The sequence below is a fragment of the Oreochromis aureus genome, linkage group 17 (genome assembly GCF_013358895.1).
Source record: "Oreochromis aureus strain Israel breed Guangdong linkage group 17, ZZ_aureus, whole genome shotgun sequence".
Taxonomy (NCBI): Eukaryota; Metazoa; Chordata; class Actinopteri; order Cichliformes; family Cichlidae; genus Oreochromis; species Oreochromis aureus.
Window position 1 is genome coordinate 9,310,430 of NC_052958.1, and position 27,805 is coordinate 9,338,234.

Sequence of the window (27,805 nt, forward strand, 5' to 3'; positions counted from 1 at the left end):
ATTCACCCAGTATATTGCAACCAAGCCAGACAAATTTGGGATCAAGTTCTGGATGGCCACGGATTTGGACACCAAATATGTCTGCAGTGCATCTCCTTACTTGGGAAAGGACCCCAGTCGTCAGAAGGGAGAGAGGCTGGCAGAGAACGTGGTCATGAAACTGATGGAGCCGTTTTTGGATGATGGAAGAAATGTCACAACGGACAATTTCTTTACTTCACTGTCACTGTCGCACAGACTGCTGCAGCGCAAAACAACATTACTGGGCACGGTGAATAAAGTCCAGCGTGAACTTCCTCAACTTGCAAAAGATACTGCAAAGCGAGAGGTATTCTCCACTTCAGTGCTTAGAAGTGGCAGTGTGTCCTTGACAATTTATGCACCTAAAAACCAAGACTGTGTGTGTTCTAAGTTCCATGCACCAAGACGTGACGATCGGTGACGGCAGAAAGAGGAAACCCAACACGATCACAGACTACAACCACATGAAGGTATGTGAATGTGTGTACAATTTACACCAGTGCTACAATGTTTTCTGATGTGTGCTATACAGGCCTATAGAAAAAACATATACTCATGACTCTCTCGCTCTGCTTTTACAGTGTGGTGTAGACGTGTTGGACCAAATGGCACGGATGTATTCTGTAAGATCAGCAACACGCAGGTGGCCAGTAGCGGTTTTCTACAATATGCTGGACCTGGCGGCAGTGAATGCCTACATTTTGTACAAGGCATGTACAGGGTGGACAGGCAAAAGAAGATTGTTTCTGCGTCTTCTAGCTCAGCAACTTCGTTGCCGATTCATGCAGCACAAGGAAATCTTAGCACAGAGGCAGGTGCTGTGCCAGGGACTGTAAAGACAACACAGTGCCAGGTGCAAGAGAGCTGCAACAGGAATCGCAGCAGATTTACCTGTGCAACATGTAAGAAATTCACCTGTGCCAAATGCAGGGATGATGGACACTGGGTCTGCAAACCCTGTAAAGTTTGAAACACTTTGAAATAAAACAGACTTGTGTACCCATATAATGTGAATGTCTGTCTTTTGTATGTAGGTTGTAACACAGAGGTTTGGCCTGCCTTGGATCTGAGTAAACAAATGCCAATGTTGCACACACACACACACACACACACACACACACACACACACACACACACACACACACACACACACACACACACACACACACACACACACAGCAAATCTGCATTTATTTGTCCCACAAGTAGAAAATCTGCATTGTCATTGCAAAAAGTGGACAGAGCACGGTATAGAAAGTGCACTATACAAACATTTTATATATATATACATATATACATATTTTATATATATATACATATATACATACATACATAGTTATACACACAGACACATCTATATCATATATACACACACACATATATATGTATATATATATATATATATATGTGTGTGTGTGTGTATATGATATAGATGTGTCTGTGTGTATAACTAGACTTTATGCATATTATATAAGGTGTGGCTATATAAATATATAAATATATGTACAACTCTGTGTATATATGTTTATGGACAGGCATGCAGGCAGGTAAGGAAGGAAAGCAGCCTTGCAGGGAAGGAAAAACTTGAATCTCTCATGGCTAGGGGTTGGGGGAGGGTGTGTTTGCACAACAAAAGCAGGAGAACAATGGAGCTGACGACCTGTGAAAATCTCAGCGGGGTGCCAAGAGGTGTTAAGGTTGGGGGGAATTTACGCAAATCTGCGCAGGCCAGTAAATCTAGTAGTAGGGACTTGCACCAGGGAAAAAAGGCTCAGTAATTCTAGTGTTAAACTCCATGAGAACTTGTTTCTGTTTGTGTGTCAGTAATCAACTCAAATCCACCCTCTCTAAGTCTAATGAATTTTCCCTTCTAACTAGTTGTTTTAGGACTGGTACTTTTTGTGTTTAAAACAGTTATATTCAATTTTGTGCAGCACCCTCGGCAATGGTTAAACCTCAGGGAGCGCGGTAACGACAGACTTTCTCACAACTGCTCGCGCACGCAACTACAAGTTAGTACGCACACATTCAAACTCTCTCGCAGAGCACATACGGAAAGCTCAGGGATTCACTATAATGCCAGCATGACACAAACACAAATAAACAAAATGCACACATGGCGAAACATATGCGTGTGCACACACACAAATAAACACACACACACAGACACACACAGAAGGAAATGCAGATGGCCTATTTGTGCCAGATCTGATTATGGTCTGATTGCTGGCTTCCAGACTAGCTGGTGTTAGTTCTGTGCCTGGCAGCACTCAGGAAAATGATCAGAGGATCTGCTTGTGCTAATTGCTCTGCGAGATGCCCTGAAGACACACTTTTTTTGCAGGTAGAGAGAAAGCTGAGTGTTAAAGGACTGTTAACATACAGTTTATGTCAGCTTCTGCAGATGGCTGCCAATCCTTATGCTCCAAGATGTCCTGTGAGAAAATGAGGAGCTTCATTTTGCCGTTTTGACACACAAATAATAACACACTGCTCTTCTCTCAGGTGGAGGCCATGCATTGGAGGATGGGCGACCCATCTTTCCCGGCCTCCGTTTGCAGCCTCCCGTGCCGTACGGGTGAAAGGAAGAAAGTGGTGAAAGGGGTGCCGTGCTGTTGGCACTGTGAGCGCTGTGAGGGATACCACTTTCAGGTAGATTTCTGAAGAAAAATAGCAGCCATCCAAAACCGTCAGCGTGATCCAGAAATTAAAATATCACAAACGCTGTGACATCACGGGTTGCATACAAATCTGTCTAGATCTTGATTTATGTTTGACAAAAAAAAAAAAAAAAAATGAACAAATCATGCATCAACACTTTATCAATTTAGCAGTTTTTCTGTCAGTTTGATTTCAGCACTGATTATTTGTGTTTTCAAACCTAGAGAGGCTCCCAGAACTTCTTAGCCTAACCAATTCATCTGTGTGAAATTGACTTGTCAAAAAACGAGGTAAAAATCTAGATTTTAATCAAATGTCTAACATTCCTTAAACTTCCTCTCCCAACTTTACAAATGAAACCGCATTTGTTGGAACGCTAAAAGAATCAGCTGTTTGCAATAAAAACTGTTTGACATTGTAAACGTGTTAGCTTCTGCATACATCGAATTGTTGACAGCTGCTGTCTGCTTACTCCTGCTCCTTTTTAGGCAATCAAAAAAGTGAGGCACTTAGATTGTCCATTTTGAATTTCTATATAGAGAAAGTATCTAATTTGAGGAGAGGGAAATGCCCTGATCACACATTTTTAAGCTGCATTCATGATAAAAAAGAAAGCACAGCCTCTTTCAGTTGTAAGGCTTTACATATCAGGACATAATTAAATGATCTGGTCCTTATCAGGTCTTCAAATTAGGTAGATAAACATCAGCAGTTGAAATATTACACTGTGTCATCATTTATTTTACAAATACTGAGCTAAAATGCAGAATCAATGTAAGAAAAAACTAGTTTTGCCTAAATATAGCCATCCTTTTTCTATAGGAATAAAGAGAGTCAGGAACATCTAGGTGCTGCTAATCAAAAGCATTTGATTAACTGATCAGCAGCAGCACTTCTATAAAAGCAAAGGTTTTGTCACTTTGCTGGTCTGAAGCATTCAGGTATGTGTTAACACAAGGCCAAGGAGTGATTAGCAGTGATCTCTGAGGAAGAATTGTTAGAATTGTTAGAATTGTTATTGTTCATCAGTCTGGGAAGGCCATTTTCAAAAAAAGTCCATTCAAAGATTATTCACAAGTGAAAAACATTCATGAAAGTACAATAAGAAAAAAGCTGAAACTGAAGTTTGCTTGGAAATGCTGCCAAGAGAAAACCTCTTCTCTTTCTAATAAAAAAAAAAAAAAAAAAAAAGAACATGGCAGCACAGCTTCAGTTTGGAAAGTTGCATTCGAACAAACCACTCAATGTCCTTGAGATAGCAGACAGGAAAATGGAAATGCTTGGCCATAATGCACAACACCATGTTTGCTGAAAAACACAAAGCATATCAGAACAAACACCTCACACCAACTGTCAAGCACAGTGATGGAGGGGTGATGATTTGAGCTCGTTTTTTAGTCAAAGGGCCTGGACACACCGAGTCGACCATAAAGATAATTGTAAACAATGTATACTCAAGTATACTGTAGTCAAATATGAGACTATGCAGCAGCTAAAGCGTGACTGAAATTGGGCCATGCAAGTGAACAATGATCCTAAGTACACCATGGAAAATTAGGTGTACTTGAACCATAACTGTATATCCCCTGTGAAAATTAAATTATCATTGGGGACCATTTCAAAGTCTATCAGGCTTCCTGTTTAGTTGGAAAACTACATGAACAAGCAAGTCTATGTCAAAAAAATATGCTTAGCAAAGGGAAAAGAAAATATCAGTTCCAACAGCAGCAGCTCATGTTTATGAGGGCGAGCAGTCAATAGTCATTTTGCAGAAACAAGCATTTGCTGTAAATGTGGAGTTGTCAAAAGCATAACTGATAATAGGTCTTTCCCTCAGATTTAGATTGCGTTTTATGGAGATCAGGCACACATATATTTACATAAAAGAAGGGTTTTCTTTTTTTTTTTTTACATGTTTTGGCAAAAAAATAAATTAATTAATGAATTAAACCATATAAATGATGTCAATGATGTAATAGTCAGCTCCTGCTCCAATAAGGTCCTCATTCTGTGAACAGACTCCTTCTGATCTATGAGATGGTGACAGTACTCCCTGCTCTGTTCTGCAGCCTCAGTGAGATACAGCATATCACCTTTCCTTCTGCTGTGGGTTCAGATTAGATTGGCCCCGGCAGTCCAATAGATAATAATGCATTGGTCTGACTGCAGGAAGAGAAACACAAGACAACAAAATGAAATCAAGGCACACCACAACAGCCAGATGGCCAAATGGTTTTTCAATCAGTCAATTCATGGTTGAATCAGTGTTTAACAGTCAGATTATCATTAGAAAAATCTGTTTACTTAAGGAAAATGACCTAATGCATGTTCTAAAACCTCTCTCCCCGTTAGGCCTCAGAGTTTACCTGTGAGCTGTGCCCATATGAGAAAAGACCTGATGCCAACCGCACTGGCTGCACTCCCATTCCCATCATCAAACTGGAGTGGCACTCGCCCTGGGCCATCGTCCCCGTCTTTATCGCCATGCTGGGTATCATCGCCACCTCTTTCGTCATCGTCACTTTTGTCCGGTACAATGACACCCCCATCGTCCGAGCTTCGGGCCGAGAGATGAGCTACGTGCTGCTTACGGGAATCTTCCTGTGCTATGCCATCACATTCCTGATGATCGCGACGCCGGATGTGGGCGTGTGCTCCCTGAGGAGGATTTTCTTAGGCTTGGGGATGTGTTTTAGCTACGCTGCGCTGCTCACCAAGACCAACAGGATACACCGCATCTTTGAACAAGGGAAAAAGTCTGTAACAGCACCCAGGTAAAAATGCCATTACGTCTGCTCTTGGCCCTTTTGTGCGTACATGTTTGGGCTGTGCAGATTTTGATGGGTGCAGTGGCGCTTAATATTGCTATAAGTGTGGCTTTTTTGCACTCAGGTGTGTGACTTTACCTGCACCCTACTTTTTAAGATACTTGCGGTCATTACTCATCATTTATTTTTCATACATTATTTATGAGAGTCATGAACTAACACTTTCCTATTGTACTGCTTGCACTCAGTGTGAGTGACTCTGGGAGAGAGCATCCACTAAGTGGCTAAATTGTTAATGCAGGATTTAATAGTGCTCAGGTTCATGCCCCTGCTATCCAGACAGTTAGCTTTTTTCCCTTTTTTTTCTTCCTCTTCTTTTTTTTCCCATCCGGCTTTTTACGCAAAATATTTTGAGGCTCTTTTCAGGTTGCAGTAGTGACTCTAAGGTAGTCAAGCACGAGCATCCTTTGAACTTGAGAGCTTGAAGGAGTGGGTTGTTTCTTTCATTCTGATGCAAGAGGAAATATAGTTTTTGTTTTCGGCCATGATTTGCATTCCGGTTTTGATATCTCTGTCATCCTAGATGATCATCACATTTTCTCTTTTCAGTTCTATGTCTTCTTGCAACTGCTCCTCCTTGTTTCTCCCTTTCTTTCTTGCTGCAAAACCCATCATTATATTTTCCCTGATCTCGCACTAGCTCTTGGCGTGTATTTGCTGGAGTGTGTATGGTCGCATTTATAGAAATTTAATATATTGCCGCTGTCAAGTGGGAGACTTGTCTCAACCTTTTAGAGTCTAATAAAACTGTTTTCTTTTCATCTTATTGGGACAGGATTTTTGAGTGTTTGTTAAGTTATTTTTGGACGATACTGGCTGAAGACTTTATGAAAAATCAAATCCTGTGGAAAATAAAATAGATCTGTTCTAACGGTGAATCTCAGTGGATCACCATGCCAGCCACTGCATCATGATGTTTCACTGAACCAGCTTGAAATTTTACACCTGATGGAGTCACCCGTTCCTGGTAGGTCAAAGAGAAGAGATAAAACGTATTTACAGATCGCCCACGATGGTTATTGAGAGCCTATTTATGGGTTAGGCTTCTATCTCTGTGTGCAGATGCATTCCTGACCCAAGACAGATCAAAGTGAACAAGGTATATTACTGCCCTACATGCCAGCTGATATTCTGGCATTAGCTAACTAAGCTAACTGAGTAATATATATCTGTATATGAATATCCAGAATCTGAAGGCAAGGAAAATTCAATTCCATTCAATAAATAGTCTGAATTCTGTTACTCATTTATGTTCGAACAATAGTTATTGTCCAGTGACAAGTACCCTTTTTGCATGTATCTATATTCATAAGCAATCTCTGGCTGCCGAAACAGGAAATCTTGGCCTGGATCTTTGTTGGCTACACCAGCCAACTGCCCTCCAGAGATTAAGTCACCAGACTGGCCAATGCGTTACCAGATTGCTATTTAACTAACTATGTAACACTGAAGCAATTTTTAATTTTAGTTCTTTTGGAATAAAGTAGCATGAATTCACAACAGCAGTGATCTCAGGGGGCTTTATATTGAAAGGTAAAGAGCATACGGTGTTACTCGTACAAAGGGTAAACTCCAGTGACTGATCCCTCATGAGCAACCTCTTGGTGGTGGAGGAAGTGCTGCCTTTTGTCAGGAAGAGGCTTAGAGAAGGGTGGTCATCTGCTGAACCAGTAAGGGGTTAGGAGAAAAGAGATGGCAGAGAAGAGCGGCATAGAAAGACCACGACCAAGAAACAGGACAAAATACCAGCTAACAAATAGTTAATGACATGCGATTGTGATATATCAATATGAAAATAGTGAAAAGAGTTGAGTGGAGCAGAGGTACTCCGTTTATCATCGCTACAGCCTATATATCAGCAAACTAAAGGATTGTTCAGGGTCACTTATGAAAAGGAAAAGAGAGGGTGACTGTCTCCTGAACGCAAACTGGGAGCTGGTGGAACAAGCTCTCACCTGTAACCATGAGTGCATATTTTCTAGCATTAATTGCAGTTTTTCATCCTTGCTACATCAAAATTTAATCAACCATCCTGTCCTTTACAGGTTTATCTCTCCTGCCTCCCAGCTCGTCATCACCTTCTCCCTGATCTCAGTTCAGCTCCTGGGTGTCTTTGTGTGGTTCGCCGTGGACCCTCCCCATACTGTAGTGGACTACGGCGAGCAGCGGACCCAGGACCCCATGGCGGCACGTGGAGTCCTCAAGTGCGACATCTCAGACCTGTCTCTCATCTGCTCCCTGGGTTACTCCATTCTGCTGATGGTTACGTGCACAGTTTACGCAATCAAGACGCGAGGCGTGCCTGAAACCTTTAACGAAGCCAAGCCTATTGGATTTACCATGTACACCACCTGTATCATCTGGCTGGCGTTCATACCCATCTTTTTTGGCACGTCCCAGTCTGCAGAACGGGTGAGTGTGTTTATATTTTGGATGACACTTATTACATCCTGAGAAAACGGAAAGTGTGTTGTTGGTGTCTGTCCTTCAACCCCAATCAGCTGCAAGATTTCTGAGGATCAAACTGTAATATGTGTCTGCTTGCAACTGTTTGCTTTCCCTTTATATCACTGATCAAATCAATTCCTCTTGGAACATCACCATCTACTGTGAACAGCAGGGCAAATTTGTGTTTTGCTGCGCTTGAGCAAAGTTAGATGTATATTTAAGTGCAATATTTTTTTAAAACACAAAACTCCACTGGCAGGTGAGAGGTGGTTGTGCGGTCAGTGCGCTTTTGCTTCACATGGTTCAAAACTCCTAAGCAGATTTTAAAGCAAGTTTTGAAATTGCATTTTGAGCCATACGTTTGATGTATTGCTGTGGCAAAAAGTGTCCTTTTACTACCTCCCTGCAAATTTTCAAAATCAAAACCGTATCTCTTGGCACTGAAGTACAGAAGTGTTTTACAACTGTAGCTATACTATTGGCTTAGAGTCAGAAATCTCCTGACAATCCCTCGTGAGTACAAGAGGATTTACTGTCTGTCTGATGGACTGGAACCGTGCCATGGTCTGGGCTTATAGAGAGTTATACTGCCGAGCTTATTCTTCCTACCTGTAGTTAATTCTTAATGGGTGTTCGATGTGAATAAAAGCCACGTGAGGTGTGTGTGTGAGGGTATGAGTGATAGCGTGACTGGCTCTTAAACAGTGTCCTTTCATCTTATCGGCTTAGAAACAGTGGGTTTGAATGCGCACGTAAACACCAATATAGCTAATCTGATTCATAAGACCGTACACATATTGACGCGTACTGTTTACTCGAGCTAAAGCAGCAGTGGTCTATTGATTCCATTTCTTGATAGTGCGAATATGCTGCTTTCAACAATAACACACTTCATACACTCATTGAGATTCATGACAGGTCATTGATTTTTTTTTTTTTTTGTCCAAGTCGCATTTTTTACATCACTGTGCTAAACACACTCTATACATCTGTATAAAGAAAATGTGCACATTACTCTAGATCGATTGAAGTAAACAGGCATATACAGTGCTGTGACAAAGTATTTGCCAGCTTCCTGATTTCTCATGTTCTGTGTATTTGTCACATTAGCATGTTTCCAATCATCAAACACATTTTAAGAAAGAACTGCAGTTTGCGATAACTGGTAAAAAGTTTATCACATCACTGTGGAGGACTTTTGGCCCGCTGTGAACAGCCTGTTAAAAGTCATGTCAAAGCATCTCAATTGGGTCTAAGTTCAGACTTTGACTAGGCTCTTTTTAACTTTCTTTTTGAGCTATTAAGAGGTGGACTTGTTGCAAAAACTGATGAGTGGACATTCGCCTTCAGGAGTTTGTGGTAGCAAGCTGAGCTACCAGAAACTGAAGCTGCAAATCAGCCCCAGACCATCACACCACTGCCACCAAAAGTTCAATTTGTCTCATCAGTCCACAGAATATTTTCCCAAAATCTCAGAGATCATCAAGATGGGGTTTTTTTTTTGGAATGTATGAGGCAAACCTTTCTTCTTTTTGGTCAGCAGTGGTTTTCACCAACTCTCCCATGGATGCCATTTTTTCTCAGTCTCTTTGTTGTTGAATAATAAACACTGACCTTAACTAAGGCAAGTGAGGACTGCAATACTTTAGATCTTCCATCCATCCATTCGCTTCCGCTTCTCCTTTTCAGGGTCGCTGAAGCCTGTCCCAGCTATCTTAGGGCGAGAGGCAGGGTACAACCTGGACAGGTCGCCAGTCTGTCACAGGGCTAACATAGTGATAGAGACAACCAATCGCACTCACACCTAAATTGCCTATGGTGTGATTTAGTCTTTCCAATTAACCTATCCCTAACTGCATGTCTTTGCACTGTGGGAGGAAGTCAGAGTACCCGGGAAGAACCCACGCAAACACGGGGAAAACATGCAAACTCCACATAGAAAGACCCTGGCCTGATGGTGGAATTGAACTAAGGAGCTTCCTGGTGTGAGGCAAGTGTTAACCACCATGCCACCGCCACTTTAGATTGTGTTCTTTTTTGTTTTGTGTGTGACCTCCTGGATGAGTCGCTGACGCATTCTTGGAGTAACATTGGTAGGCCAGCCACTCTTGGGAAGGTTCACTACTGGTCCAAGATTTCTCCACTGGATAATGGCTCTTAGCAAGGCGCACTGGAATCCAAAAGCCTCAGAAATGGCTTTCTAACCCTTTCCAGGTAGCTATCCAAGAAGCCTAGACAAATTCTGGACTTAAATCCAATTGAGATGCTTTGACATGACCTTAAATGGGGCATTCAACTTGGCCAAAATTCCTCCATAGTGACGTGATAAACGTATCATTTAAAAACTGAGTTTTAATCTACTCAAATACTTGTCATCATTCTAAGACTGAGGCTCCAGATACCAGAGGATAACATCACTGTGGCTATATCAGGTATTTTATAAACAGTCCAAGCCTTGTGTCCGCTGAATATTCCAGATTTCTCTTCCTCTACCTCTACCCAAAACTTGTCAGCTCTAATAATCTCTTCCTATTTTGGAGTGTTAGTCAGGATATTTTCATTTCCCCCTTTTCTCTACATCTAAGCCCATTTTCCTTTTAAGACGGGTGCCAGCCTCTGTCGCATGGCAGAGAGCTGACATCAAAGTGATCCCGTCTAATCACACATCAGGGAAATCATACTCTTGCTGGATGTTTCATGCACTCTCATTTTTTCCATAAGAAGTCGGAGACTTGGAGTAATTGTTGATGCAATACATTTTAAGTGTATCTGTAAGTTCAGTATTTCTCCTTTTCCCCTGGAATAACCTTACTCTACAGTTATACCAAAATAAGGAGAATGTTTCTTACAACTGCTTGCAGCTTCTCAAATCCATCAAGATACTGTGTGTGAATGACAGGCAAGCTGCTCATGTTATGCGAGTTCTGTGATTTTGACTACATGCAATGTTTTGTGCTTGTGACCATTTAAAGAGGGCAAATATTTCATGGCAGGATTTTACACATCCCTGACTGTAAAAGTAATTTGTGTGCATATTCATGAGGGCATATCTATGTGTGAATGCATGCTATCAGACATAGCATCCTGTCTTACTGGACGGGCATTGCAGCGTCCATGCCTTGTTTGCTTGGCTAATTAGAATGTCCACCAGCAATTTTGTGTGCATTTTGTGTTAGCATGTTTGTCCGATGGGTTGTATTTAATTGGAATATCCACCAGCGCACATTCGCTTGTCTCTGTATGTTGTTTCTAATTGGGATATCCTCTGGAGTGTGTGGCAGCTGGCTGGCTAACACAGAGAGCAGAAGAGAGGGAGGAGAGAGTGGAGTGAAAGGAGTAAACAGGTAATGATGTGACTTGCTGATGGGACTTTAATGAGGAGAGCTCTACCAAGGGCATAGGTTTGCTTTCAGACAGAGGGGAGGGCGATGGAGCTGCAGTGAAGTTAGTTTGAGGTTAGGTGACAGCATGACTCTCATTATGATTAACTTTGTGATTATCATGCTTCACCTGGTATCTTGATATAAGGGTTAACATTTGTATGAATATGTGCACAGTTAATAGAAGTATGCCACAGTGCAGCAAGTGATAATCAAGTTTGGATGCTTCGGGATGCTCAGTAAAGTCACAGTTACATTGTTGTGTGCTATACCTCGTCTGAAATGCTGATGTCAGTGAAATTTATAGGGACCTGCAAACTTTACTGCAGTTAGTTCTTGGCTCTTGAATTGTGAGGAGGCTTCTTTCAAAACAGTGACTTTCACACTGGCCATGTGGGAACATTTCAAATGTATGAGAGGTTGGATTATAAGAACCTTTCTTCAGCAGGTGTGCTTCAGCGCTTCTTTTCACAGTCAGTGTTGGGGAACACATCTCAATGGGAGCATTTAAAGGTTTATATTAACAAAAGAAAATCTTTAACTCAAGGTCCACTGGCGTACATCTTTTCAGATTCTTCAACAACATTTCAGGGCCCATGTTGGCAGAGAGAGTTTGCTCAGTTGTCATGGAGATAGCTTTGTGTGGTCATTTATTGTCTGTGTGGTGTGGTGCTATGGCTCAGAAGCTGCTTCTCTTGCTCTGGGTCAAAATATTCTAAAACAGAAACCAACAAGAACCATTTCTATCAAACACCCCCTCGCATGGATGTTAAGTGTGAAACAGTTACAGAATGTGACAGTTTGTTTGTGCACATTGATACAAGTTGTCATTTGTTCATTGCACTCAGCAGTCAGATTACAAATTCATTGCATTTGAAAGTATGTTTCATGCCTGTACCACATGTGCTCTTGAAACTCTGATGGGATTCTGATGGCCATCAAGTCATGATGAAAGAGTGTTGAAACTCACGATAACTGTTGTTTAACCAAAGGCAGCATAAACCAGATATGGGTATTCTACGGCCCGTGGCCCACAACCAGCCTGTTAGCTGCCCCAGACCGGCTAATGAACTCTCTATCAGAGAATAACTTACCTATAAGTTGCAAGTGAATGTAACTTCACTGACTGAAGCCAGTGTTTTTGAGACGTGAATATGCAAGCCCTCAAAGATGTTGGCTCGCATTAAAAAACAAAGAGAGATTGATGTGCAATGTTGATCTTTTCCAAGACCATAAATCAAATTATAATTATAAAAGTATAGTCCTTGAATAAATAAATACTGAATACTGAGTTTGAATAAACATTACAAAACTAAATGTATAGAGAAATTGACTTCTGAACCATTGTTAGCAAAGGAGCAAATGCAATAAGAAGTTGTTTTTTTTTTTTTTTTTACCAATCTTTACACATCCAGGGATGGAGCTGTCAAGATCAGGTTTGTGATTTCCCTCAGAATCACAAAAAACAGTAAGTCATGAGATATGAAGTTTGTCAGAGAGTGTTTGGTTGACTCGGTGCTAATATGCTCCTCTCCAAGGGAACCGTAACAAGATGGATCGAAGACATTGGTGGAAATCTAGAGCTTTAGTTTAAAATCAAAGCAGACAATTAAAAAATTTTTTCTTTGGTTCTGGATGATAGTTGTGATGTCTGTAACGCAGGTAACAGGACAGTTGTAACCACAACCCATCACCATCTGGTGGCTTTGAGATAGAATGCAGGTTTAAGGCACTTCTGCATTGACTTTATATGTGTGTGTGTGTGTGTGTATATATATATATATATATATATAGTAGTCAAAACTAGTCTGCAAAGAATTGCTGCTGTTGGTGTCCAATAGCACTTCCATTCCGTACTTCTGGTGTCCATGGACAACAATAGTAAATAAAATGATGTCAGACAGTGTAGTTGTTTTTTTATGTTCATACAGAGGATAAAATAGGTGATTGTCCATCAGCATTATTCCGAAAATTTGTCAGGAAGTGCTGTGAGACCCCGGTGGACTGTGTGTTAACTATGAGGCAAATTTTAAAATCTCTGTTTTATTGTCCAAGACGGGCTCTTGCACTCAGAGTAAATGGCCTTCTTGATATTTCTGCGGTGATCCTCTGACTCTCATTTAATGACCTTTACTCCTTCCCACACACACACCAAGCTGTGTTCAGCTTTTGGTCTGGTGTTTACGGGCAGCTGTTGTCTGTTTCTGCTGTTCAGCCAGCCTCTTGTCTGCAGCCATTTCGCTGCCGCTTTTTGAAGATGTTGCATCATACGTCACACACTTTTTAGGATATCTGTGTTCAGAAGACAAGAACCTTAGAGGTTTCCCGTGATACTGTAAGGGGCCTGTGTAAAATTTAAAAAAGAATACAAGCAAGTTTAGACTCTTTATTCTCATGGTACTCTATGTGTATACTTAAAACTGCTTTATGTAGTTCTTTTACTGACTAATATAGATTTGAGATTCAGAGCCACAGCGGGCAGAGAAAGGGGAAGAGGAAGAAGTCAAAGGGGGGGAGAAAGCATGTAGAGGGAGAGATAAAAATTGCAAGGGAGTTTTATAATGAGAGATAGAGGGATGCAGGAGGACAAGGAGATACAGGCTAAGGATGTGAGGGATAAATCATCAAAGAAGGAGCTTCTTAACCATCACAGACAGGGAAAAGTATTGAAATAGGTCATGCATCTATGCAGAGGATGCAGGCTCCAAACAGCTTCTGCCACACCCTGCAGAAATGTGAAAGGTTGTGTTGTGCGAACGTTGCATGTGCGCTTCCCTCTACCTCACTCTGCTTGCTGTAGAGCCCTAACCGCATGGTACATCCTCTCTGCAGCTATCTCTCTCAGTGTGCGCCTCATCATTCCTTTGCCTGACTCTATCGACATAAGGCCATCTTTCATTTCTCTGCTTTCTCCTGTCTCTGTCTGTTTCTCTTTATCTGTACGTCTCTTTGTGCCTCTATGTGAGCCGGCTCTCTTGTTCTCCAGATGTCCTAAATATGGCCAACTTGTTATTTCCTGCCTCCAACCGAGGAAGAAGCAACCATTTGAGTTCTACGCACAAACCCACTCGCTGTGTGTTTGTGTGTGTGTATGTTTGTGTGAGTGTGTCTTTTTCACAGCAGGTGGATTTTTTTTTTAGTGGGTTTGTTCTTGAATCGTTAAGTGCACACCAGTTGCTTGCACAGAGACGTATTTGAGTGAGTTTTATGTTATTTAATTATCCTAGTACCAACGGAGGAGCTGCCGAGAGTTAAAATATCTACATGTGTAAGTACAGAATAAAGCTATCTTGCAGGCCCAGGAGAAATTCTTTGCTAAAATATGACTTTATTCATTAGATTTTCTTTTTTCTTTCTTCTCTGGGCATGAAAACTTTGGGCTACATTACAGAGTAAAACAATGAGATATGTGATACAGCCTAAATCCAGGCTAAGAAAAGACTGACTCATGCTGTGATGTAATAGAAGGACACAGCTGCATGCACTGAACAATATGAATCAGCAGGTTCAATCACTGCAGCTCCTTTTCGTACACACCTATGCACCTTTTGTCTCTCGCAGCCTCCCCTTCACCTCATCATTCTACTTTTTAATCATTAATTTTTAATCTCACTTTTTCTGAAAACACACATAAGTACATAAGCACTCTGCTGTCTAACCCAGGACAAAAGAAGGAGTCCTGACCTAAAAATACCCAACACTGGAAGTGAAATATTGCAGTAACATTCCTCATTTTTGTTCTTTTCTTGGTGATTATGTTTGATTTTCAGGAGTGTAAAACGCAGACTATCAATCTCTTTGCATTATAAATCCATCTCTGTCCTTTACTGCACCCAGCCACCCACCCACACACACACACACACGCACACACACACACACACACACACACACGCTGAGACACACACAGTGCCGCAGCTCAACGTCAAAAGATAGATTTATGGCTGTAACTGTGGTCCCGATGGTGCACCAGCAGCCGCCCAGATCTTTACCAGGAGTAACCTTCAGTAATCAATCTATAGTAATCAGAAGAGGATGTGAGAGACGGAGCAGGAGGGGAGACAGTGGGCTGAGAGGGTGGCAACAGTGCTGAAAAAGAGATTGGATGCAAGTGGAGGCAGGGGTGTAGAAAAGATCACAAATGTCAAGTGGAAGGAGTGAAAATACAAGGCAGAATGCTGCAGAGAAGCAGTGAATCAGAGAGTGTGGGAGAGCAGAGCGAGAGAGAGACATTATAAAAGATAAAGAGACTCAAAAGAGGTGGGACTGACACAGCCATCAAACATTAAGATGGAGGAAAGTTGCAAGCCAACATCAGAGAGAGAGGGAGACGGAAAAAGAGAGAGATTATAATGTACATCAAAGAGGAGAAACTATAAAACTGAAACAGAGATACAAAGAGGCTGGGAGTGGGATAAAGAGGGATGTGGGAAACAAAATAACGTTTCTGAATCACTGTGGAACCAGACAGACAACCAAAGCTATGCTCATGCAGTCATGTCCATCTAAGCATCACCGGCATCTCTCTCTGTGACACGGATCTCTCTCAACCACCGACAGCATCAAATTTCAGCATTTATTGGGTAGCATTTAATTGATATCCCTGCTCTGATTGGCCAGAAGCTGATTCACTTATATCAGTTCTCCAGAACTACATCCTTGAAGATTGTTTGCATTTACCATAATACAGAGTTGTGGCATGCAGAGTTTTTAACTTTCTTTCTGTACAGCAGTAGTACAATCAGACAACAAGAAGAAAAATCTGAAGTGAAATTGATTTTTTTCACCTAAAAAAGCAGAAATGCATTTTTGTGGCACTATTTTATTGGCGTCCAAGTTAAATTCAGCATGGATCCTATTTTAAAGATAATAGTTAAAAGGTTGTGTTTGGCTTTTTTCTTGCTTCTGAAATTTGCCTTCTTTCTTCTTTTTTGACTTCTCTCTTTAGGCGTCGCCAAAGCGTCTCATCCGTTTCACCCTATCCCCATCATCCTCCGCTGTCACACCAACCCTCTGCATGTCCTCCTTCACTAAGTCTGCAAATCCCCTTTGTGGTTTCTCTTTTCCTGCCTAGCAGCTCCATATTCAGCATCCTTTCTCCAATATTCCCAAACTGACCTGTCCCTGTGTTATACCCATGTCTGATCTTGACCATCCTGGGAACTCCCACTGAAAATCTTAACATTTTCAGCTGTGTCACCTCCAGCTCCACCTCCTGTCTTTCTTTCAGTGCTATCATGTCCAAACTATATATCATAGCAAGTCTCACTACCACCTTGTAAACCTTCCCTTTCACTTTTGCTGCTATCCTCCTGCCACAAATCACCCCAGATAATCGTCTCTACCCACTCTCAAACTCTTCTTCACCTCACGTGCCCTGTTTTCTGCTTGTTGACCCCAGCTACTCAAACATATCCACTTCCATTGACCCTATTTCTTAATAAAATGCAAAAATTAAATAAAATTCGACATCAGTAACTGCGTAAATGGTTAATTTACTAACTCAAGTGGCCAAAATGTAATCAAAGCATCTTTTATGCTGATGATGGCGCTTACTAATGCTGTCTCCTGTAAGCAAGCATCATGTAAGCAGAATATATTTTTACTCATTAAGGATTGAAGCAGCGTTAGGGGGTAATTTATCCCTTATTGAATTCCACCAGATATACATTATTACTGAAGCCCATTTCTGGCTGGTTGCAAGTAGGTTCCTTGTTTTGTTAATGGGATCAGAGCAAAGGCAGGTGATGCATTCTTTGATTGACAAACAACTTATGCCTGCACCTTTATAAGTGTACATTTTGAATTTAAAACTTTCTTGGTTTGAGGCTAAGTAAAAAAAAATGGGTGAGGTAATATACCAGAAAACACATCACAAGCTTGTAACTCCCGCAGTCGCAATGCGGGATCAACGGAACACGTACAGAGAACAGATCACATCTGAACAATGTTTTTCTTTTTTTTTTTTTTTTTTTTTTTTTTTTTTTTTTTTTTGGGATTTAGACATCACCGTCTTCATTCTGACAGACTTTACCAATCCCGATCCTTGGGGTGATTAACCTGAGCAGGCTGTGTGTGTGCGAAAAAAAAACCCAAAACAGTAAAATCTTTCATTTATTTTTGAAGGAATGGGTTTTGCAATCTTTTCCAGGGTTCTGGTGGGATTTGGTCGTTTGACTGAGAATGGGGAGAGACAGACAGCAAGTGTCAGATCCCGACATCAAACAGTGAGATGTTGAAGGATGGGGGGAGATGCCCAAGGGGGGCCGCCTCACACAGTGATGCTCGCAGTCACACACACGTGCGCGCGCACACACACACGCCTGCACGCACACAGACACTTACACATTTGCACATGTGTCCTTTCACAAACACAGTCGTTTAAGAACACTCACACGTGCACACTGGAATCCACGCACACTCAGTGAGACACATGCAGACTCTCCCCAGGGGAGCAGTAGAGGCAGGCAAAGAACATTATAAATCCAAACTTTTCATCAAAATTCTCTTTTAAGGTCCACAGCAACATTCGTCACCATTACATCTCTGACTAATGCTGTTGTTTATTCACTTTTCTATCTTCCACCTCCACTGTAACTGTCATTCCTTCATCATCACACATGCCTCACTGTGGAGAAACAAACGCAATGACAAAGTAAAAACTAAGAACTAAATAAAGTCTTCAGACCTGACACTCTATTGTGTTAGAAGTCACTTTTTTGTTTTTATTTGAATGACTGTTAACATTTCAAAATACGCTAATTTTTTTTATTTTACAGTTTATGACCAAGACAGTGCATATAAGGTATGTTTATTGAATGATATTTCAAATGAGTCGTGCTGCTTTAATTAAGCACAAGGATGATAATTTGGGCAAAATGGAAAAAATCCCATCTAGAAATAGATAAATGTAGCACCGATTTAATTAGTGCTATGGTGCAGCTCCTGCTGATCCCAACAGAAATTCAGTTTGTTGCCTTTCAAGCTGTTGCTGTGCAGATGCAGTAAACTGGCACCCAGTTGCTGGCAGTAGATGGGAGATACTTGGCTTGGGAATTTTGGAGCTCGTTCAGCCCAAATCGTGGCAGGAACCATTCAGGTCTGTCACTGGAATGAAAATCCTCGGTCAACAAAAGAGTTGTTGGGTAGTGGCATAGAGTTTGAGTTTTTATTCCAATTCTGTAATTTAATGATGAGCGGAATTTTCCTTCATTAACTTTTGTGCATATTTTAAGCCAATGGAATAAAAAGACATGCTTTTACTAGTTTGTGGTTCAGAAAATACCAGCTAGCACCTCTGCTTCTATATTTGGTAAAATAAACAAGCTTGTGATTGCAATATCTGTGCATTTTAAGTGATACCAACACTTTAGCACACACTATAAGAGAACAACAGCTTTCTGTTTGCTGTTGTGATGCACACAAACTACAAAAACACTCGTGAACTCTAAAGATTCTTCACGTGTCTCTAATCAAGAGAGCGCTTTTATTTGCTTACTGCTCATTTTTATCACTAAAGAGCTGGTCAGGTTCTGGTTCTCCAGAATTAGCAATTGCCGGTATGACAACATGGACACAAGAAAATGAGAACACATGGAAAACTATCAAACAACATTTCATTAGCTCCAGTTGCTCTTCAGAGCTGGAGTAGTTAGCATACTCTGTGAATAAAAACTTTAATTAAAGGGACCAAAGAAACAATATGAAAGCCTTTTATGTTTTCCCTTAAATAAACTCCCCAAATGAAAGGGACTTTATTACCTTCTTCTTTTATTAATTCCACTAGAATTAAAAAAGAGGGTTGGGGCTGTGCTTGTGTAGTTCACAGCTGCAGTGTACTCCATATAAATTCCAGCCCGATTTCTGTTAAAAGTGCAAAACATCAGCCACTGAAACAAGAATATTTAACATTCATGGCAGTGGAGCAGAGACACAGTTACTCCTAATTCTCCTGCTCAAGGTGTAACACGTTATTTTTTTCCACAGCCTGGACAGCAGTCTGCTGCCTGATGATACTCCACATCAGTCCATGCTGGGCATTTTAATTGGTTGGAGCTGTGCACAGTGGGACACAGTTATGCCAGTTATGAGAAAGAGAGAGAGAGAAAGGAAAGCACACTATTGACAACAAGGCCACCCTCACAGTATGCATTACAATAAACTTTTACATATAGCTCGGAATTTGTTTGACTCGGGGCTACTGGCTGAACCTTGCAAGACTTGCAAGTCAAGAAGAGCTACACAACTCCAAATATAGCTGTAATATTATTTCACAAAATACTCTGTCTTCTATGACACACACAGACTCCAGACCGGTATGGATTAGATGGAGAAAGAAAGTTTCTAAGTGCTGTTTGTAGAATGTAATGAGGCACTTGGAGGACAACAGGGACCACTGAGCTTGGGCCCAATTATGCTGCTCTGACACAAAGTTAAAATATGATTGTGAAATGTCCTGTGTCGCTGCTTTTTTAAAAAGAGTTTTTCATCATAGCACCATGTTGGTGTGAGAAGCTGGGTAACTTGAGGATTTAACAAGCTCAGAATAAAAATCATCTTGAGTAAAAAGCTGCAAAAGGAACTTAAAAGAAACATTAAATAAAACGTCTTAGCTTGAACTCATTTTTGAGTAAATCTGGGTTTGAGTCGTACTGTAATCACTCACACTACGGTCTTCTGTCTTCTATCTTGGTTGTCCTGAGAGCATCCCAGAGGTGCCCTGTTGGATTGGTGATGATTGAGGTACAGTGAACTCACTGTCATGTTCAAGAAGCCAGTTTGAGATGATTTGAGCTTTGTGAGATGTTTTAGCCACTGGAAGTTGGGTACACTGCGGTCATAAAGTGATGGAGAAGGTTAGGAACATTACCCATGTATGCTGTGGCATTTGAACGATTCTCAGTTGGTAATGAGGAGCTTAAAGTATGCCAAGAAAATATCCTCTGCACCTTTACCCCACGAACACCAGTTTGAACTTTATATAATGCAAGGTGGAGTCATGCTTAGATGTGGTTTACTCCAAATTCTGTTGTGGTCTTTGGCTGCTATTTCCCATCTGCTTTAAGGGTCAGTGGGTTTTTTTGTGCTCAGATAAGCTCTTCAGCATACGTTGGCTGAAATAAGTGGTTATTTGAGTTGCTGTCCCTTCTTCTTGACCTCTAACATCAGCAAGGCATTTTTGCTCAGAGAACTGATACTGGATATTTTCTCTTTTTCAGACCATACGCTGTAAACCCTAGGGATGATTTTGGATGTAAATGCCAGTAGATTTGCAGTTTCTGAAATATTCAGATTAGTTTGTCTGGTACCAACATCCATGCCACATTCAAAGTTACATCACCTTTTTCCTCATTCTAATGCTCGGTTGAAACTTTAGCAGACACAACCAGCACAGCTTGCTGTACTTTAACTGCAGCAAGTTGATGATGCATGATGATTGTTGATGCTTGATGATGATGATTGTTGATGCTTACAGACATTGTTCTGAGTCTTCGTAAAGGATGTATGCTGTGAATTGAAACTGGGATAGGAAGGGGGTGTATCCCTGCTTGTTGAAGTACTTCCTCAATGGTAACTCTGTCCTAGTAAGAAATCTTTAAAAAACCTTCACAGGCCATGTTGTTGTAGTACGTTGAGGCACTGGAAAAAAAGGTGTTTTGTTGCCCTCCGTGTTTTGCATGTGTGCAGGGCAGTAGGCAGAACTGTTGAATGAAAAGATCTATTTTTGTAGCTGACTTTAGAGAAGAAGAAACCCAGATTGGTCATAGTCATGGTAGTATAGTTAAGGCTTTGCCCACCTAGCTGATGACATCACAATCAATTTTTGCAGATTCCTGTCTTGTTGCAATACATAAAAGAAATGTAATCTAATATTAGTGAGCCAAACTATGGTCCATAAATATGGGACAACATAGTTAAAATTCTGAATATTCAGAATATTTGAAAATAAAATAAAAACATCAGTATTTTTTAAAAAAAACCCTTCATTTTTATATATCCTGTGTGTTATATTTTTAACATTTGCCCAATAGGAAAAATCATTCTATTCTGACTCCTCACATTACTTTAAATATATAAATAAGAATTAAATCTCTTCACCCTCCCGTGGCTTAGGTGATTAAAATGATGAGTGGTCCCATGGCGTGAGTTGAGAGAAACAGGCGGGGTCAATTAAGCACACAGCAGAACCCAGACACACATACCGAGGAAGTTATGACTCTAAATGGGATTGTGAAGTTAGTTCAGGACCTTTAAGCAATTTGAAAAAGTCATTCTGCTCGCCAAAATATTTATATAGGACAGGTACCTATCAAGGACGTTTTAACTCCCTATCAACATGCACAGGCGGTAGCTTTTTAAGTCATGCAGAGATGATATGTAGAGAAAAGGAGATGACAGGGCGACGTTCTGTAAAACATAAGAAGAAGGTTGAAAAGGCAGAAAGATGAAGGAGAAGAGAGCAACAGAGACAGATATAATGAAGGATAGAAAAAGAAATAGTGAGGACAGAGGAAAATATTCCACAGAGAGATACAAGGGAGTTTGGAGTGCAGTGAAGAGTGCCGGCCAATCATTAGAGATTGTATGGGCAGGAGTGAGGGAATGGCAAAGAGGCTGATGAAACAATGGAGGAAAAAAAAGAAAATGTCTTTGGAAATGGAAAATATCTCGAACAATGCTTTCACTACCCTTCTTTTCTCTCCTCTCTTGGCTATCTTTCTCTCTGACCATTCCCTGACTCGATACAAGAAACAAAGTAGCCTGTGGTCATTTATTTCAAATGAGAGCTGGGAGACATCACTCCATGGAGAGAATGGACTGATTTCTGGCTAGAGATCTTAGTGAGTCTGTGACAGCACAAAGTTGAACATGAGTTCAGCTTTAAGTAAATGCCCAGTAATTTAGTACAGCAGTGTCCAAATGATGGCAGGTGATAGTTCAATAAAAATATCTTTTCCTAAAGCTCCAGACAAGCTTTTAACTGTTAAAATTTGATATGCCTGAAAATAATTTTTATACTCATCTTAAAGTTTGCACAGATTTCTTCTCAGGTTTATGGTAGTTAAACAACAGTGCATGCATTTAAAGCACATTTGATTATGTTTTAAATGCATAAACAGGGTTGAATGATCAGCCCCATCATATCTTCAAGATCTAATAGAACTATATTGGACCAACAGACCACTTTGCTCTCAGACTGAAGTCTTACTTGTGATTCTGTTAGTTTGTAAAAGTAGAGTAAAAAGTAGAATGGGAGGCAGAGCCATCAGCTACTTTTGAAATTTGACTTATCTTTATTTTTTGATAAAGTTTAAAGTTAGGGCTGGACCAGGTGACCCTGAAGTTATGTTGCTATAGGCTCAGGGTGCTGCAGGGCTTCCCATAATGCATTGAGCATTTCTTCACCACTCCCGTCTTCACTTCCAGTGTGTTCATACGCCCTTCTCTTCTCTATCCCCTTACCCCAAATCAGTAATGGCAGTTGGCTGCCCATCTGATCCTGATTCTGGAGGAGGTTTCTTCCTGTTAAAAGGGAGTTTTTCCTTTCCACTGTCACCAAGTGCTTGCTTATATGGGGGTCGTCTGATTGTTTCAGTCTTCCCTCTAATATTGTAGGGTGAATTAAAGCTGAATTGAATACACATTGTGCAAAACAATACCAACAAGGCAAAACAGGCAAGTGCTCACTGTAAAAAACCACAAAAAACTAAGAAAAAACATGATCACGATAAAATTAAAATAGTAATACGAAGCAAAGTTTGTGACACTGTTTGCTTTAAGACGTGCAACCTCAATGTAAATGTCCCAAAAGAAAATGCTATTGCATCACAAACCACATGCCCATGGCAATGAGAGATACAAGACTTTGTTCCTCAGTTCACTCACTGGTTCTTGCTTGTTTGTTGCTGTGTTTTTCCTTCATCACTCTTCGTTACTCCTCCAATTCCACCAATTTCACCCAAAACTTTCCTTTGTTGTTTGTTTTTCGCATTTTCTTTATTCTCTTGTTCACTTTCCCACAATGTCTTTCATATTCATACAAATTCCTTCTCTTTCAATCCCTCTCCCTCTCTCTCTTTAGATAAGTCGCTTGCCAGGACTCTTTGATTTCACTACCCTTTTCTTGTTTTGGAGTATGAAAGGAGTTGCGATAATCACAGATGCCATGTAATGACTCAGAAGCTTTCATGTCATGGTTCACCAAGCCTCATAAGCTGGGATTTTTGTGTTTCTTAAAACCCCTACATATGTCAAATCCGTCTTTTCTGTTGCTTGTATGTGTAGGGGTCAGAGGGGCAGCGGTAATAAACAGAACTGCCCAGACCTTATTTTCCCCAACTACCACCTGGAGCTCTTTCAGGGGGATGCTGAGGCGTTCCCAAACCATCTGAGAGACATAAGTCTTGAAACACCTCCAGGAGGCATCGTTGACACATTCCTGAACCACCTCAACTGGCTCCTTTTGATGCAGGGGAGCAGAGGGAGCAGACTTTCTTCTCTGAGCTGCTCCTGAAAGACTGAGCTGCTCATCCTGTCTCTGAGGGCGAGCTGAGACACCCCCTCGGCGGAAGCTCATTTCCACCACTTAAATCTGCAATCTCGTTCTTTCCGTCACCACTCACATCGATTGATTAAACTACATGACAGCAGTGATTAAACGACACCGCTGCCTCTCTTTGATTGGCTTCTTTTTTCTAGCTGCGAATAGAAATCCTCTGAAAGCTGAGCGGTATTGGTGAAGGGATGACGAGTAAACAAAAGGTGCAGATAAAAACCCGGGGATGACATAATGCAAGAGGAATGGCACCTAAAGGATCCCGAATCGAAATTTATGGATGAATCCCGCAATGCCAAAGAGTGCTGTTGTGTTGCCTCTCTCCCTGAAGAGCCAATCATCTGCTTTTTAACAACTGAACTGGGACAACGCACGAAACAGAAGTGTGGATCATGTAGAATGGGCAGTAAATGAAAGCATGGCATGAAAGAATAAGAAGGTGTAGCCTGTGGGTGGAACAGCTTACACCAGAAATCACCACAAAATGTAGTGCTTCACTCAAAATGAAGTGAAGCACTACATTTTGTGGGGGGGGGGGGTCTTTCCTGGGCCAATTTCTGGCCAATTCTGGCCCCCAAGCCATATGTTTGACACCCTATATGGACTTTGAAATACCCCCATTACAATACATTTTCAATTCATATAACATGATAAACTTAATGTGTACATGGCCTTTTGTGTAAAGCAATGAGCCTGAAGGAGATGGGTCTAATTTGCTTAATTTACTTAGAATGTATTCTTGATAAGTACATTCCATTTCAGTGTCACTCACAGTGCAGCCGAGTTAACTCAGAATAGCCTTTTAGATGAACTGTCATGCTTCAGCTATCATATGGGTTTGCTGCGAAAAGAAAGTCGCCGTCTTTGCACCAACTGACGTGTCATTGAACTTTTAAACTGCCAGACTGTCACAATTGGCCAGGAATTACATTGTTACACAGATATTCAGTATCAGCGACTGAGTGTACATTCAAGGTTGCACAGTGATGATGAGGAGTTGACCTTCTGCGCCCGATAACTATGAGACAATCGAACTGTCTCCGTCTAGATTTACGTTTGTAATACATTTTAGCTATTTGTGGCCTATTGGGAACCATTTGTATATATAGTCGAAATGAAAAGTGTTCCTCAGAAATGTAATAAATCTATAGGTGGTTATAAATGGTTGTAGTCAGCACAATAAGGTTTAGGTTGAATAACAGTGGAACTATCCTTGAAGCACTAATTGAAATGTAACAAGCTCTGCGGAAGACAATCATTCTTAGATGAGCAGTTTTCTTTAGAGGAAATAATGAAGTAAATATGAGTCATGAGGTTTCAATAAAAAGGCTCCTGTGAAATCAGCCCAGCACTTCAAAGTCTGCGTGGGTCCATATTACTTGTTGACAGTGAAAAATAACTTGAAAAAAACATTAAAAGGGCACCATGAATCCAAACTTTCCATTGTTTCTCTTTCTTTCGTGACTTTCCTTACTCCAGTTTGTCTGCCAAGGCGTTAAACACATCTGCTCTATCTGTCTGTTTCGCATCCTGAAACTCATTACACATCTATAAATGTTTTAAACCTTAAAGGAGCACGCTGAATGCAGCCAGTCATAGGTCACTGCTTTATTTTTTGAGTGGGTCTTTTGAGTTAATAGCGCGTTCTTCTGTGGCACGCATTTCAGCCTGCATCAAGTGTGAACAACAAGGTGGAGGATGATGATTTCAGCCCTCAGTTTGTGTTTGTGTATGTGTTTCAGTCTTTGTGTAAATAACAGCAGGAGGTCACAACTTTGGACCAAAGGCTAGATGTAATGGAAGTGGCTATCAGCAGACTTGCTGCTGTTTCGGTAAGAGCAAGTTCACCGCTTAAGGGAATAAATCTTTTTCCTCTCGCAGTTACTCTGCCTTTTCCTTTTTCGTCATTCGCTCTTTCAGCCATTTCTTTTTCTCGAGTTATTCCTCTCTCTCTCGCCTAGTGAAAATATGTTTTTTCCATCTCCATCTGTTCTTCTCAGATATAGCGAATTACTGTTCCCTGTATCAGTGCTATTCAATTAAAGACAATTTGTTGGCAGGAGATTTGAAAAAGAAACAATATGGCAACGTGTAAATGAATCTACAAATTCCCCTCTTGCAAATTTCTTTCATGATCGGGTTTCTTTTGTTTAATTGACGACGTGTCTCACACGACTGTGAAGTTCGGTCCTGATTGCACACGCTCTGCTGTGTGCGAGTGTTTGCGTGCAGCTGTGGGGTAATAACTGCAATCAGAGGCTATAATGAAGCTGCAGGCAGGGTCTATTTTTTAGGAAGGTCACCCAGAAGAATAATAACTCCCATGTGAAGTTAATATTACGTTCTGTTTATGTGAGTTTATTTCTTAGTTTACACGTGTAGGTCATGTTTGTGCTTTTGCACACATCCGCTTGCTTCCAGTTTATTGACCATGCAGTCCCCTTATGCTTTAGCTACTGTCACTGCAATTAATTCAAACCCTCAGGCAGGCATGTCTGTTCCTCTGTGGTATATTTTTGTAGACTAATTTGAGTTTGGGCCATTACGATTAAAGGGGCTCCATTATGATATTCCTTACTTCCTTTTACATACAGTATAATACTGTTATATTAGTGGATGCTCATATTAAGTTTCAAATGAGATCAAAGTATGCACAAGTTATCCTTGTAATCCCTCTTTAAATGCTCAGGTTCACTGTCTAGTCAGGTTTTCTATTCTAGGCTCTGTATGATGTCAGGGACACACAGTCATCTCAGGGACACAGCTCTGGCGTGTCCATCCTCATGTTCAAATCTTTTTGTTTGCAAGAAGTAGCCAATTAGAAAAAAAACTGGTCTATATGGAGTTATAAGGGAGACACAATGGCTCATTTTAGACAGAGGAGGAACTGAGAAGCTGCACCAAGGTCCAGTATAATATAAAAAAAGGACTATTTTGAATTGTGAATTATGCAAAGATACTCAACCAGGGTGCAGGGATAAAAGCATGGAGCTGCAGATAAGTATAAGGATACTTTTAAAATGGAAAGAAAAGCGTCTGGACTTCTTTGAGTTGCTTGAAGACGTTTCACCTCTCATCCGAGAAGCTTCTTCAGTTCTAAGGGTCAATGGTGGAGAGTCCCAGATTTAAACCCAGTGGGAGTTTCCCCCTGAAAGAGGGACAAAGGACCCCCTGATGATCCTCTACCTAATCACATGAGCCAAGGTGTGAAAGTGGGTGTGGGTCCCAATCAGCCAGGGTTTCGGGTGAGCTCATTGTGAAACCTGGCCCCACCCTATCATGTGATTTGATTGTTGCGTCTGTCTTTCTTATCCTCCCTCGCTGATGTCTGATCTTCTTTTTTGTGCATCTTTGCTGACACCGCCTTTACCCAGGGGATGCCATACCCTGCATTTACGGACTTCCTAAGATCCACAAGGAAGGGGTCCCACTCAGACCCATTGTCAGTAGCATAAACTCAGCCACTTACAACATCTCGAAACACCTTGCTACCGTCCTAGCACCTCTTGTGGGGAACACCCCACACCACATCAATAACTCCACCGACTTCACTGACAAGGTCCAGAAACTTACCCTGGATCCAGATGAAACCATGGTGTCCTTTGATGTAGTCTCCCTCTTCACTTGCATACCCACTACGGAGGCAGTGGAGACTGTCAGAAAACGACTACAAGAAGACAGCTCCTTGGAAGACAGGACCAACCTCACACCCGATCAGATTTGCACACTGTTAGACCTCTGCCTCACCACTACATATTTCAAATACAACGAGGGTTTCTACAGACAAAAACATGGCTGCGCCATGGGCTCCCCCGTGTCACCTATTGTAGCCAACCTTTACATGGAGGAAGTGGAAAGAAAGGCTCTTGGCTCTTTTAAAGGAAGAGTACCCAGCCACTGGTACAGATATGTAG

General features: G+C 41.1%; 1 protein-coding gene across 2 annotated transcripts in view; it reads left to right on the forward strand.

Moving 5' to 3' along the window:
- The window catches only part of grm8a (glutamate receptor, metabotropic 8a), a 167,027-nt gene that overhangs the window by 132,178 nt on the left and 7,044 nt on the right, over positions 1-27,805 (forward strand). For both annotated transcript variants that reach the window (XM_039600685.1, XM_039600684.1), the window contains exons 8-10: positions 2,527-2,673; positions 5,035-5,456; positions 7,556-7,922. In XM_039600685.1, coding sequence (XP_039456619.1) covers positions 2,527-2,673; positions 5,035-5,456; positions 7,556-7,922 — 936 coding nt within the window. The remainder of the gene's footprint in view (positions 1-2,526; positions 2,674-5,034; positions 5,457-7,555; positions 7,923-27,805) is intronic.